A 15,867-nucleotide genomic window follows, 5' to 3' on the forward strand; every position below is an offset into this window, starting at 1 on the left:
AAGAACTAACAGCAAGCAAGAACAATTAAAATGTACATTATGATGTGTGAACTTTTTCAAACAACGAAACTAACCAAGACTAGATTTATGCATTTAGCCAAAGTCAAAGTTATGCAGGTAAACATGTTTGTTTACTGCTATGTTTCCTCATTTTCACTTTTTCCCTCTACTTCATCACTATAATGTCTCTAACCTCCCAGACATATAAACCTTTACAGATGCAGATGCAGATGTAAATTAAAACTTCATAGTGAAGAGACAAATCCAATTCCATAAAATACACACAAGAAGGACTATCCACAACTTATATGAATATAAGTTGGTAATATTATTTTTGGTTGTGTTACTTGTAACATATCATAATCCGGGTAGATTCAAAACTAGCTTTGTAGCTTCTTCCTCACTTGCTTGAAACATGTGGCACACACTGGGTATAGAAGCATCTGCCACCGACAATTTTGTTATTTGCAATACACCATTTGGTTCTGATATATGAAGTAGGATATAATTAGTATTGTGATATTCTACAATGCAAATACAGTGTTTATTTGTTGATTTTTTTTAATGATCTTCAAATGATAGAATTTTTCTAGATAAGTGAAACTCTTCTACAAAAACCTATTGATAGCGAGATTAGAACTTTTAATGAGGTTTGGTGATGAGTAGTAAGTAATTAAGAGTGTAGTGTGTCAATTATATATATATACAATATATATAACTGATTATGGACTAAATCGAAATCAACTGAGATTAAAACAAAGTCACCACCTTCCTTTTAGGGTAAAATCTGGAAAAAAAATTAAAAAAACTATGAACGCAACATAGTAGCAGTAAAGATAATAGGAGACTTTAACATTACATGGTGGGTGCTATGCTGCAAAGTGTTAACATGATTATAGGATACCTAGTTACTGATATTTAACATTACCATCTAAATCTACAGAACACAAAAGTAGAATTTATATAATTGTAACTATACAAATTCCTTCCCAAAGTTTATAAAGATGTTTCTGAAACCATAAGAAATAATCGATCCATTGTAAGATAAAGAAACTAAATTAAGACAGAACACCAAATTGAAGAACAGCAGCAGAAAGTAGAGTTGAAGAACATTTTGCATAAAGTCTGCATATGATTAACAGAGAAGGATCAAAATCAAGCTCATAAATGTCTGTACATACTATGAAATCAAGTTAACAAAAGTGGGATGTGAGGAATTGAATAGAAAGAGTCTTTGAAAAATGACTCCATAAAATATGTAAAGTTGGTAAGCTTTTTCATGAAAAATGAAAAGACAGAGTTCCCAAATTTTTCCCACGTAAATGAATATGAAACAAGTTTAAAGCAGAAGAAGCAATATATACCTATGGACCTGAGCTTGTTCAAAACTTCGAGTAAACTACAAAAACAACAGAACCAATTTCTTTGTTTTCAAGTAAAATCTGAAAAAAATAAAGAAAAAACCAACACATCAAATGCATGCACTGTCAAATGCATAGTGACCTAGCATATTCAAACATCTGCTATAGTAGATGAAATGATATGGTAAATCATTCAGAATTGAACATAGTATTGAAACAAAGCAATTCAAGAGTAGAAATTGTCACATGATTAGTGTCACATGATTAGTATCCATGATCTATAAGTTGTTGATCTATAAATCAAATGCGCATTCTCATTCTTCAGCAATATTCAACACAGAAAGAAAAACCCCAGCAATGTCATAGAAACCAATTGATTGATAAAACAAAAAATATAGTGATTGCTCACTTTCATAATACATGCAAAGTAATTCAAAAGTACTGAAGTAATGTCTAATGCAATTAAAAGTACATTTTCAGAGTTGATATACAAAGAATACTATCATCAGCTTGACTGCAAAACTTGATCAGAAGGATCAAAATGTTTCATCCTGCAAAAAGGAAGCATATTGATATTGTGTCTAAAACAGAAATTAAAAGCAGATGAAAATTAAAGCGTGCCAAAAACTCTTCAAACTGACAATATTTAAATTTGACACAAAATCATTCAACAAATCTCAAATAATTGAACCTGAATGCATACTAATATAAACAATAATCATAAATGTGAACGGAAACATATATATAGAATCTAACATGGGGATTTTCTTTCTGTATTAAGAATAATAGCAGACAAGGGATTTGTAACAAAGAAACAAATGAGGTCACTAACCATAATTGACATCTGCAGAGTGTAATGGAGTGTACATGGATCATTTATTTACTTCATCTCTCTCTGCAACTGTAACTTTCAAAAGAAATAAACCCAGATTAATCTCAAAGCTCCAACATTCAAAACCAAATCCAGACACAATTCAACTTAAAATTGTAACTTGCGCAATTGAAAGAGGATGGAGGAACAATACCCATTCTTTTTTCTTCGGATCAATGTCGGAACCCGTACCCATTATTGTTTCTTCCTTATGGTCTTCAATTTTCATCTTTCAATTATGGCTGACGTCAAGATTCTTTGGCCGTCAGCTGTGGAGATGGATGTGTGGTGGGTTGAGGGAGGGCTAGGTTGAGATGGTAATGTTAGTGTGTAGAGAGAGAGAGAGAGAGAGAGAGTAGAGAGGAAGAAGGAAGAAGAAAGAAGTAGTAGAGTAGTCGTCTCGTAACGTTACTAACGTACTACTACTCCTCCTCCTCCCTCTCTCTCTCTCTCTCTCTCTCTCTCTCTCTCTCTCTCTATGAAAAACGCTTGAAGAGAATGTTTGAGACAGCTGAAGAAGACGCCAGAAGATGAGAGAGAACACGCGGCAAGAGACCAGCTAATATCAAGGCCCAACACTAGGCCCATCACTGTTCGAAATGTGTACAGTAGGTCGGCGCTAGGCCCTATAATACTTAGTTAAATTAAATAAGATATATAAGGCAGTTAATCAATATAATTATTAAAATCTTTCATTCACAATGATCAATTAATGTAAAAACTCGAATTTTAGAGCGTAATAATCATAAATGTTAATCTAAATAGCTTCTAATTATTGAAAAAATACAAGTCAACCAATGTCATTAGAGCAACTCCCACCATAAGCTAAAAATCTAAATTTAGCTTATGGTTTGCTCCCACAATAAGCTAAATTACAAGTCCTAAGAAAAAAAATTTGGCTTGAAGAATTTGGTAAGCTAAATTTGGCTTATGGAGTTGGTAAGCTAAAGCCAAATCTTTTTTTATTGAACTTCATATTTTTCCTTTCAATTTAATATCATCTAAATAAAAAATGTGTTACTAACAACTATCACGAAGATCTCGACGAGATCTTTCATATGAGCCTCATATCGAATATATTTCAATAAATTTTTTTGTATGATTAATCATTGAATAAACAAATATATAACAAAAGAAAAAGAAAATAGCTTTACCTTAGAATTTAGCGTATGGTGAGAGTCTTTTTAAAGCCAAAATATTATTAGTTTAGCTAGGGATTTAACTTATGGTAAGAGATTTTGGTAAGCTAAAAAACGATTCCATAGAATATTCCTATTTTTAAAGCTAAATTTGGTTACAAATAGCCATACACTACTGGATTATGGCTATTAGCCGACGGAAACATTCCGTCCGTTAAGACATATATTTCGTCTGCAAAGATTTTAGCCGATGGAAATTCCGTCGGCTAAGATCAGTCGGTTAAGCTTCGTCTGCTAAGACAATAGCCGACGGAATCATCAATTCCGTCTGCCAAGATTTTAGTCTACGGAACTTAGTCGACGGAAGTAAAAATTTTAAATTTTTTTTTTTAGAATAACTGGTCGTTTTTTTAGGTTCTTTTTTTTTTTTTCCTTCTCTTCCTCTTCTCCGGCAACCACGACGGTTATGTTTGTGTGTTCCCGAACAACTCCACTCCACCTCCGACGCTAAACTCGCCAAGATTCTACCTTCAAGGAACCGCACGTACAACGATCTATTGCCTTACTTATGCCGCGGAGAGTAACCGTCCGCACGTCAACCACCCTGCGAGGAGGAGGAGGAGGAGACGCTGCTTGGAAGAGGAGGAGGTGCCGCCGAGTGGAAGAGGAGTAGGAGTTGCCGCCGAGAAGAGGAGGAGGAGGAGGAGGTGCTGCGACGAAGGAGGAGGAGGAGGTGCCGCGGTAGTGGGGGAGCAGCCAGACGAGGGAGAGAGAGAGCAAGCAGACGAGCTAGGGAGAGAGAGATGAAGAGAATGAGGGAGAGAGAGCTGAAAGTTATAGAATGGAGCCAAAAAAAATTCAAAATTTTTGGCGGGCATAACTGCCGCTTAAAAATTTTTGAACTTAGTCGACGAAATATATTTTTCCGTCGCCTAAGTTCAAAATATTTAAGCGGCAGTTATCCCGCCAAATTTTTTTTTTTTAAAATTTGGTTCCGTCGACTAAGTAGATATTTCCGTCGACTAAGATATAACCTAAGCGACGGAATAATTTTTCGTCACCTAAGTTATCATAAATAATCATTTATATTTATATATAAATGTTCCGTCGGCTAGGTAAAAATTTCCGTCGCCTAAGATCTTCTTAGCCAACAGAATATTTTTCCGTTGGCTAGATGAAAACTTAGGCTACGGAATTTTTTCCGTCGGCTAAGTAGATCTTAGGCGACGAAAATATTATTGTTCCGTCGGCTAAGTGATTTTTTCCACTAGTGATAGGGACGATTGCCCCCTCTGTTCGCAATGAAGATCCGCTTATGTTTCTTGTAATTTTGTTATTGCTTGCCGCCAACCCAACGAGCGTTGAGCGGTTGTAAGTAGATATTTTGATGTATGTGTCTTCTGGGCATAGATGAAAGTGTCAAATATATATTTTTCTCAACAACAAAAAATAACAAAAAAAGGGAAAAGAGAAATATATTTAGGCAACCAACGTAGGTTATCAGTTATTTGCTGATGGCTGTTTGATTTTTGGCCAGGCTTCCTCCAAAGCTGCCAGGAACATTTCTTCTATGCTTTAGAATTTTGCCATAGCCTTGGGTCAACAGATAAATTTAGATAATTCCTCTATTTATTTCTCTTCTAAGACTGATGCTTCTTTGAAATTGACTATCTCTAATATCCTAGGAATTCAAAACAGAAGTTCCTTTGGTAGATATTTAGGAATTCACAATATTGTTTTTTGGCTTGTTTTATGAATGGTATTGATTCCTCATGTGCTCTTTGTGATACTGCAATTGAAGATATTAATCATTTGTTCAGATCATGTTCTTTTTCAGATTCAGTTTGGACTTCTGCTAGTAACTTGCATTCCCCCTCTAACTTTTTTAATATGGAGGTCTGGCTTGAACATATTATGGATAATGAGCCTTACTTTGTGTTTGAAGACTGTGTTCTAGTGTGCTGGTAGATTTGGAAGTCTCGAAACAACATCATCTTCTGATCTGCTCAGTCCACTCCCATCTCAGTACGTTGTTTATGTTGCAGCCTCTATCGGTGCTTCCTACCGCAGTATTAATGGTCCATATGCTGCTCCTACTTCAAGAGTTGCTGACATCATCTGCTGGATCCCTCTTGCTCCAAATTGGGTGAAGCTTAACTTTGACGACTCCGACAGTCCCACCTCTGGTGTTGTTGGCTTTGTTATTAGAGACTCTTTGGGAGTTCCCTTAGTTGCTGGTGCATGTCGACTCCATACTTCTATTGTAACAATTTCTAAGTGTTGTGCCATTAAAAATGGTTTCGCTAGTGCTAAAAGGTTCAACTTCAAGTCTACTGCTAAAAGGTTCAACTTCAAGTCTATTGTGAGTGAAAGAGATTGTCTCTTAACGATCAACTGCGTTAATAATGCATGTGAAGTCCATTGGCATCTCAAATTTCATATTTGAGATGTCCTCCATGTTGGAAGTGAGTTTGATAATATCAGTTTTGTTCATGCTTTTCGATAAGCTAATTTCTTAACGGATCCTTTTACAAATCTCGGGCACAGTCTCCATCTCGTTATAATTTTCTTTAAAAAAAAAAAACGTGGGTTATCAGCAACTGTGGGAAAAAAAAAATATTGAGTTGGTTCAGCTCAAGTTTGAGAGATCCCCGGACTCCTCCCGATTTGGCGTTTCTGGCATATGAGTTTAACTCAAAATTTTAGGAAGGAAATCGGAGATGGCCGTGATGGCCGACCCAACAAGTCAAGAACTATTGTATTAACGTTAGACATGGACACTCTCTGTATGACTGAGCACAAATGAGGACCGAGTCCCTCCTTGTACGCAACGCCCAATTCATGTTTCATTTCCATATCAAGATCATCAACTCTTCTTTTAAATCTGTGATTACTCCAAATATTCAAAGAGACTCATCACAGCTATAGCTTTTCTCTGCTCTGATTTATCAGGTACCTCATTCACACCCTTTTGATCCCTGCTTTCTTCGTCCTTTTGGAGTATTTGAAATGGGTGATAGAATCTTCATGCTGATCTTTCTTGTATGTTGCAAAAAGTAATGGATGTTGGTTGTTCATGCAATCTGAAGTTCTGGGTCACTGTTTTTTCTATTGTTCTTGGGACATATTGCATTGCCTATATATTTTAGTCTTTGAGGTGGATGCTTTTAACTAGTACATGTTATTGATCCTTTGGAATTACCATTCCGTGCTCAAATTTCGAGTCTTTATGTTCTTAAAGAAGTAAGGTATGGGATTTATATGATTTTCTGGGTCTAGGCATGTGAATGATATAACCAAAGTAGAGGTCTAGTGCTCAAATTTTGATGCTTTGTCTATAAGAGTCTTATTTTGTGCATTCAGAACCATTTTGAATGAATGAATTGAGTGATTTACATGGACATAAGGAGTTAGAAGTGAAGAACCTAAGAATGCCGGCTCATTGTGCTGAGATTGTGCACACTTGTGGCTTGAGATCATCTGAATTCAGAAAGTATATACTCGAAAATGATATCAGTAACTTCACTGATATTAAGGCTGTTTAGCACATAAGAGTAACTACTTTTCTGAATCTTGAAGATTGCTTATTGAGTTCAATTGAGAGTCTGATTTCTAATCTTCCGCTTTCCTCATGCCATGAATTTCTGATTGTCGTTGATAGTTGAAAGAATGAAAGTTGAAGAAGTTGTGTATTATGGTTAAACAGCTCTTGTTGTTCAAAGAAGACAAAGTAGAGATCATAGTAGACTCAATAGTCATGTTGCTTGCCTTTTTATGGCATCCATCTTGGGCAAAAGTTTGAAGTCTCAAGTTTTGTCGTCTTCAGTTCATTGATCGTGGCTGACATTCACTTGTCACTTGTGTATACTAAAGTAGAATTGTCAATCCCCAAACAGTTAAGATTTAACATTCTTTGACTGATGTTTTCTTTTTGAATTTCATGAACCATAAACTTTGCTGGAACAGATGGAGCATGAGAAGGTGCCCTTATCTAGAACGGAGAACCTGCACGAAATTGAAATCCCTATAGTCTCTGAAAGTATCGATGTTCTTCATGTGCCACAAAAGTTACCCTGCTCTTCCATCTGCGCTTTCTCCAAGAAAGAAAGCAGTAGTATGGATTCAAAACAACGTTCAAAATCTGCAACTAAACTTGGAGTACTCATAATTGTCTATCTGTTGTTTATGGTTGTTGAAATTGTTGGTGGTGTAAAATCCAACAGCCTGGCAGTACTAACAGATGCAGCCCACATGCTTACCGATGTTAGTGGATTTGCTATTGCTCTTTTCGCCATAATTGCGTCAGGTTGGGAGGCAACATCTGACCAGTCTTTTGGGTATCACCGTCTTGAGGTTTTGAGTGCGCTTCTTTCGGTACAGCTGATATGGGTGGTCGCTGTGATCTTGATCTATGAAGCAGTCGACAGAATGCTTCATGAGCATGCAAAGGTAAATGGGGTTCTCATGTTTGCAGTTGCAGCATTTGGATTTTTGGTTAATTTTATCATGGTAATGTGGCTCGGCCATGATCACACTCATCATCATCATCATCATCATCAGCACCATCATACCTGTGGAGACTTGGATTATCATGATGATCATGGTCATAATCATGATCATGATCATGGCAAGGAAGAAGCATGTACAATAACTGAAGACGATGAAACTAGCCTGGTGTCAAGTGCTCAAGTAAAGACTAAAATATTAAACATAAATCTCGAAGGAGCTTACCTGCATGTTATGGCTGACATGATTCAGTCGATTGGAGTAATGATAGCCGGAGCCATCATCTGGGCGAAGCCAGATTGGTTAGTTGTTGATCTGATCTGCACTCTCATCTTTTCTGTTTTTGCTGTAAGCACAACTATACCGATGCTCAGAAATACATATGGCATATTGATGCAGAGAACACCAAGTGAGATTGATATCAACAAGCTAGAGAAAGGTCTCAAGAGCATCAAAGGAGTTCAGGATGTTCATGACCTACATGTTTGGTCACTGACAGTTGGAAAAATGGTATTGTCGTGCCATGTCACCGCGGATCCTACGGTAGGCTCAAGTCAGATAATTGATGAAATTAGGGATTTTTGTGAAAGAACATACAGAATACATGATGTTACTGTACAGATTGAACAGTAGTGTGCAAATTCAACCTATCAGTTTCTGTCATAGTTTTAACTTATAAGTTTCACATTTTGGCCCTATATATCTCAGAAAGTTTGTCAAATTGAAGCAAATGCGACTCCTCTGCATCAGCAAGCCTTTTTAACACCATTCCGATACATCAATTCCCATATGGATGGAAAGTGATGGAAAGGGGTGTTACAAATAGGAGTGAAAATCACCATCAGCATTTGCAAATTTGCAAATAGAAGATGATGAACCACCAGCATTTGTAAATAGAAGATGAACTTTTATTCAAGTCAAGAAGTAATGAACAAAACACAATATGAAGCTCTGAACAAACAAGGTCTCTTTTGTTCCATTAATTCTTTAATTCGAGATGCCAAGTTTCCACCCAACATTCCAAATTTCAATAGTTACAATTTTTCAAACATAAATAGCGCATACGGTAAAGCAGACCCCCAAAAAAGTACCATAACCACTGTAAATTTTGATTCACAAGCTTCCTTATCACAACTCAATTAAGTAAAACTGTATTCTACATGGTTCTCCCCCTTTCACCCAAAAAGGAAGAAAAAACTAAAAAATGTTTTATCCAGCAAATCCTTCTCCTCCCCTAGGTGTCAGTCATCTGTTTATGTAGAGCAGCAACCCCTTTTGTTCGTATTCCCAGAAGCATCACCAACATTGATAGTAGTTCCTTGACCAGGAAGGGTAGTGCTCGCGACTGCTTCCTGGGCTGCCAGTGCCTTTTTGCTAATGATATGGTGGATCTCTGTTAAAATAGTTTGAAATGCCTTCTCAATATTGGTTGCTCCAAGTGCTGATGTCTCAAGAAATGAGAGACCTTCCCTCTCAGCCAGTGCCTGACCATCATCCTCTGAAACAGCTCTAAGATGGTTCAAGTCAGACTTGTTTCCAGTCATCATGATGACAATATTAGAATCTGCGTGGTCCCTCAATTCACGGAGCCACCTTTGAACATTATCAAATGTTGGGCGCTTAGTTATGTCATAGACAAGGAGAGCACCCACTGCCCCTCTATAGTATGCACTGGTGATAGCACGATATCGCTCCTGCCCTGCTGTATCCCAGATCTGTGCCTTGACAGTTTTTCCTTCGACCTGTGATTTCAAACAAGGAATGTTAGCTTTGGAGAAAATTGCAGACAATTATTCACAAACACCCATGTGTCATCAATAATTGTAGACATAACCATTGGACCACAAATGGAGTTATTTCTGGTCACCAACATGCAAACGGACAGCAGAAAGTTCAAGATAAAAGCTGTGTGTTTAAAGTTGTATTTCATTAACTTTCCAAACCAGTGGGTCCAGTAGACAGCAGTGTAGCACATATGGATGCTTACCCAGAACCAGAAGAGTCATATGCATATCAACATTTTTATGAACATAAGAAGTCCAGATTCAACATACAACCAAAACATGAAGTTTAGATTCTTGCTTTGTTCAATACTACCAGGGAACCAAACCTACTTGTTTATTCAACTATGTCCTAGGCATATATAGATTGAAATATACATTAAAATGTGGGAACTCTGAATGCACTAGCCTTAAGAAAGAAAATGCCATAATTTCAATTCCCTAAAATCTCTATTGGCAATGTACAGCACTGAAGAGCCTATAGCAATAAAGGCATCAGAGACTCTAATTTGTTGCCTTCATGTCATACCCATAGTTCAAACCTGCCTGGAATATGGCACTCACCTATACATGGCGCATAAAATCAATAAGGACCAGCACCAATTCCATGAAAGTATCTAATAACATGATCACATTCCAATCAGTTCCCAAAGTCCATATGACAAGAATCAAAAACACACAGCAACATCGTGTAGGAACAGGGCAAAAGTATAATGTAATTACTCCAAATTAAAACACTTGGACATTTGACGCCCTACATTTTCGTCAATGTAGTTGTTGACCAACTTTCCTATTGGAATCAGGCTGGTATAGATCTAAACACAAAAAACACAACTTTTGGCATCTCATTGTTGCATGTATCCACTAAAATACAAATCATTTCGGTTTAAATCAGCACCGGAAACTTAATTCGGCCACCGTTAACCCCATCTAGAGCTCAATAACAACCTATAACTAGCAATTTCCTTAGCATCTTCAACGAATCCATGAAAACAAAACTAAAATTCAAACAATCATAACTTGAAATGAACTCGATAACCGGAACTGAAGAACAATAAGAAGAGGTAGTTAGTTGCCTGAAGAGTTCTGGTGGCGAACTCGACGCCGATGGTGGACTTTGACTCCAAGCAGAACTCGTTTCTGGTGAACCGTGAGAGAATGTTGGATTTGCCGACTCCAGAGTCGCCGATCAGCACGATCTTGAACAAGTAGTCATACTCGTGGTCAACTCTGCTCGCCATACCCTCCGATCTCTCTCTATCTCTCACCTACAAACAGATCCCAAACCTCACTACACCAAAAACCAAAACAAACCAGATCTGACTACATAGAGAGAGACACCTCGCTTACCGGAGAAATGCGATCGCCGGCGTTGAAATTCGCAGCGGTGAGGGAACCACTGTGATGACTTTTTTTTTTTTTTTTTGGTAGAAGAGAAACGGAAAGAACGATGAGGAAGAGAAGAACGGGGGTTTGAAAAGGGTTGAAACGGCGAATAAATAGATTGCTTTTGAGGGGGGAGACGACGTCGTTTTAGGACAACTAGAGGGTCAAAAGGGTGTGACAGTGAGATAGATGCTCTCGTCTGACATGTGCAGCCTGGCGGTTGGTGCCAGAAGGATGTTTGTGATTGCCTCCTTTTGGCTATTAGTGTCTGCCACGCCGTTAATTTTTTTTTTTTTCGATTTTCCTTTTTTTAACTTTCTTCTTTTTGTCATTTTTGGTTTTGGACCGTCGCAACTTTGCTAAATAGACGGCTAATAACGCGTGGCATCCGATTTCGACGGCCTACATGAATTTAGAAATGATTATTTACATTTTCTTTTTGTTTGGAAAAATGATTCTATGATCTCGGATAACCCCACCTCAATGACAATCTTGTTTGAGAAAAGACTATGATCCTGCTAATCATTGGAATTATCTTGTTATTAGGTTGTTTGTCCTACCAATGAGATGAATACTTAGCATTTTATGTGATGAAGTTGGTAGACATCGACAACTAACAAGCATTTTCCGATATTTACATGTGTGTGAATATATTTAGACCAAAGTCAAGTAAGAAGATAATAGTAACGAGGATGATTGTTCAAAAATATTAAGAGTGGGGTGTTTAGAGGATAAGGAGATAATGTACTTTGCCCGCTAAGGTATTATTTTTTAGAGCAACTTTAACAGACTCTATATTTTAGCTTTTAGCTTTTAGCTATTTTAGAGAGCGTGTTTAGTTTTTTTAGATGTTTTAGGAGCTACAGCAAACTAGCTAAACTTGAGCTATTTTAACTTTTAGTTATCTCGCTAGCTAAATGCGAGATGACTCAAATGAGGCTAGTTATAATTTAATACATTCCTTGTAAGATATTTTACGTGATATATAAATATATTTAAATTATTTAATTTCTAGTTGAAGAATAATGTTGATGTAATGCTAGCTAAAATAGAGAGCATTGATGCAGCCACATTTCTAAAATGGCTAGTCAAAATGACATTTTTGCTAATTTGACTAAAATTTAACTTTAAAATGGCTAGTATTGTTAAAGATGCTCTTAGTCTATGAAGTTCTAGTTAGTCATAAGTCATAATTTTCATAATCTTCTATGAAGTTCTAGCTACTCGTAATCTTCGGAACCCAAACACAGCCCGACTCTGATCCAGACTTAATCTTTGGATATGAGATTTGGATTTAGTCATTCATTGCAGTAGCTATACCGATGAACTATGTAAGTTTTTGGGATCAAGCTTGAGATCTAAGAGTTACTTGTGGATGATTACTTAAGCATAATGATTACGTGACCTTGGCATGGAAATAATGTTAAGGCATTTAGCAAGGTAGTGTATAGCTTAGGCTTTTCTTTTGCTGGATTAGTGCTTGATTTAGTGGCCTCATAGTTGTAGTGTATACAAAGTAATGAAAATGGAGCCATCAATAATGATTTGAATCATGTTACAATCTAATGAACTTATTGGGTTTCGTATATACTTTCATTAGTGGATCTCTTTGTAATCATATAGTACTAACAAACTCAAGTGAGTCAAAGTGTAATAATGAACCGTATTATTTGGCAACAGCATGAACCGTATCAATCTTTTATTCTAGGAAAAAAAAAATCTGAAAATGCTAAGAAGCAAAAGAATATCAAACATAGGAAAAGTTGTCTAGTACCGTTTGATTTAGTGACATAAGTCTCTTCTTAGTCTATTCTTATAACTTTAAGTCTCTTCTTAAAGTTGGTACTGTAGTTGTTCTAACTGTTGGTTATTATTTAATTACCCACATCTTCAGAGATGCCAACTTCTTAGCTGATGTTTTAGCTTCGTGTGGGCACAGTCTTCCACTCCCAAGTTATGGTTGAATATGCTCCCAAACACGTGTTATTATGCTTTTCATTTAGATTATCTAAACTTTGGTTGCCTTAAAAGCTCGTCATTGTAATTTATTTCGCATCTAAAAATAAATAAGTTAATGTCACATATTATCAATGGCTACTCGAGGACCCAAAGCAGTGTGGATGTCGGGTTTTTGGGCGGCGGTGATATGGGTGTGGACGGATTTTGGTTTCCTTAGTTGGAATCTAAGGGTGCCGGAGAAGGCTGCAGTGATGATGAATGGACGTATGTCGGTTTGGGTACCGGCTGTGCATGCTGAGGATTAGGATTGGGCCTGGACCTGGTCTCAAGCTTAGAGAGTGGACCTGGGCTAATGGTCTTGTTAGGCTTGGGCTGGCAGAGGCTTCCTGGGGTTTGGAGATGGTTGTTGGATGGGGTTCCAATAACTAGGAAAGTCTTCAGATGTAGCGATTGGGGAGATCACTTTGACAGAATGGCAGTAAAGGAGTGAAGTAACGTGCTCGGCATTACATGGTTTTAGAACCTAAGTTAATTTAGGTTGTGGAGGCCTGGGGAGGTACACCATAAGGGTCTTTGGGCCCTAGGCTCCTATGTTAACTAACCAGAAAGTGTGTACTATCGTTAACAATCGAGTCTTTGTTTTATATTGACCTAGTGTTTCTGCAAGATCCAGTATACCTCGTAGAAGCCCTTGGCGTGATCTCTTCCTTCGTTTGTCGTTGACTAGCTACCTGCAAGAGGAGACTGACCGGGACTTTCCGGTTTTTCTCTCTCCGATGATTAAGTTAGTTATATGGTTGGTAGAACATTTAATGCTAGGAGATTTCTTACCGTTTTGGTTGACTTCAGCATTGTATTTATAGCCACGCGTGGACTTCTTTCTCGCCTGTTATACGATGTGGGACAAATATGCTATTGAGGTTTGCATGTTTGGCCCTTTGTTGCTTGTTCCCTGCCCCGCCCAAACTACCGTGACTTCCAGGATGACGCTTGCTCGGTCTGCCCCCCGCTGGGCTTTTGGTAACATCGTGGGCCGAGGTATTTACTTGATACCGACTACACCTAGTTTTATTTTTGTTGAGTTTTTTGGATTTCTTGTTAAGTTTGTTTCCCTTTTCTAGGTTGTAACATTGAGTCTTTAAGCAGTAAAGGGGGGTAGAATATAGGAGAGACAAACATGTCCTTACTACAGAAGTAAGTCATAAGCGACTATACACTTACGGATATTTTTAGAATACAATGTGAAATATGTGAAAGACTAATGTTGTAGTTGATTATAAAGACACATCTTACACTCGAGATTAATCAGACTATTATCTCAAAAGTCGATTACTATGGACTGAGTCTATGAGGAGAAGACTAATGACTATTCAAGTTTAGGTTTCGTTAGGGCAACTCCAACAATGACCTTATAAACCAAGACTGGTCTTAAAATTAATAAACTCATCTCCAACAACACAAAAGAGGGGGAGCTAGTCTTATAACTATAGGACCAAGTCTTATTCCGAGTCCTATATACAGGCATATTCCAAGACCAAGACCTATGGGTCCCACTAGTGGCGTAGCTAGAAATCGTAATTAAAAGGGTCATAATCCAAACAAAAATGGTAACGGTTATACTAAATAAAAGTTTTTAATCCTTAATTTAGAATGAAATAATCTGTAAAAGTTTTTAAACTATGCAAAGAATGCATACTTTAGTTGAATTGATGTATTAAGTCCTATATCTTACTCTCATGCATTCAAGTCTAGCTTGAACTTGTTGGTTGTATAGGAGAGAACATTTTTTCAGTTACTTTATATAGGAGAGAACATTGAGAAGGAAAGATTTCAATGAGAAGGAAAAGACAATAAAAAACTATATATAGAACTATGGAAGGTTTCAGTCATGAATAAAATATAATAAATACATAAAAGAATTGTGGACTCATGCTCCCAAATTTATGGCTAAACGGGGTCTTTCTCTCTCTCAAACATGTCAGAGGGTTCAAATCATGTATTAAACTGTAATATATCTATAATTTGTGAACCATCGAGGGCTTGTTTCAGAAATTAAGAAGGGTCAGTTGACTCTTCTCGCCCTCCCCTGGCTACGCCCCTAGGTCCCACATCAATTCAGCTGAATGACACACACACATCAATTTAATTAAGAATAGTCAAAATAGCACCCCGTATAACACTTCATTGTTGGAGATGAGAAACAAGTGGTGGTATATTAAGTATAACACTCCAAAATAAGACTCATGGTTGAAGTTGCTCTAAGTTGGATGACATAATTGCCAATTTGTTACCCTAATTTTCACCATGGTGTCAATTTGCTACCCTAATTTTCATTTCAACCAATTTGCTACCTTAACTTTTCATAATTAGCCAATTTGGTATCTTAACTATTAAATCTGCCAATTTGCTACCATTCCATCAAATTTGCTACTTTAGGCTTTCAATATTAACCAATTTGCTTATCAAAATTTCAATATCGACCAACTTTAACCTTCAATTTTCAGAATTAATTCATGTTTGGATAAAGAAATGAACAAATTAAAACAACAAAAAGGTAGCAAGTTAGCTAATTTTGAAAACATAAAGTAACAAATTGGCAGAAATAATAGTTAGGGTAGCAAATTGGCTAATTATGAAAAGTTAGGATATCAAATTGGCTGAAATGAAAGATAGGGTAGCAAATTGACACTAAGGTAAAAGGTAGGAGTGCGGCTATTGGGACCTCCAGATTTGCTCAGTGTACCTCCACATGTTTTGACTTATTGGATTACAAATATAACCTCATACAAAATGACAATAATAAACATTGAATTTCACAAAAAAAAAATTGTAATCAGATTAGTATTCTTTCCTTTTTTTTTTTT

The 15,867-nt window shown here is 37.0% G+C and overlaps 2 protein-coding genes across 2 annotated transcripts; one reads left to right on the plus strand and one right to left on the minus strand.

Moving 5' to 3' along the window:
* Positions 1 to 6,113: 6,113 nt before the first annotated feature.
* LOC101312027 (metal tolerance protein B-like) lies at positions 6,114 to 8,510 on the plus strand. Its single transcript, XM_004292978.1, has 2 exons — positions 6,114 to 6,323; positions 7,338 to 8,510. Exon 2 carries the CDS (start codon positions 7,338 to 7,340, stop codon positions 8,508 to 8,510), a length of 1,173 nt encoding a protein of 390 aa, XP_004293026.1. The 5' UTR covers positions 6,114 to 6,323.
* A 313-nt stretch (positions 8,511 to 8,823) lies between these two features.
* LOC101305035 (ras-related protein Rab11C-like) lies at positions 8,824 to 11,123 on the minus strand. The gene is made up of 3 exons (XM_004291469.1): positions 11,009 to 11,123; positions 10,735 to 10,926; positions 8,824 to 9,619 (listed from the first exon to the last, which is right to left on the minus strand). Exons 2-3 carry the CDS (start codon positions 10,897 to 10,899, stop codon positions 9,131 to 9,133), a joined length of 654 nt encoding a protein of 217 aa, XP_004291517.1. The 5' UTR covers positions 10,900 to 10,926; positions 11,009 to 11,123; the 3' UTR covers positions 8,824 to 9,130.
* Positions 11,124 to 15,867: the final 4,744 nt, after the last annotated feature.

This window comes from Fragaria vesca, linkage group LG2 (genome assembly GCF_000184155.1).
Source record: "Fragaria vesca subsp. vesca linkage group LG2, FraVesHawaii_1.0, whole genome shotgun sequence".
In the NCBI taxonomy this organism is placed as follows: Eukaryota; Viridiplantae; Streptophyta; class Magnoliopsida; order Rosales; family Rosaceae; genus Fragaria; species Fragaria vesca.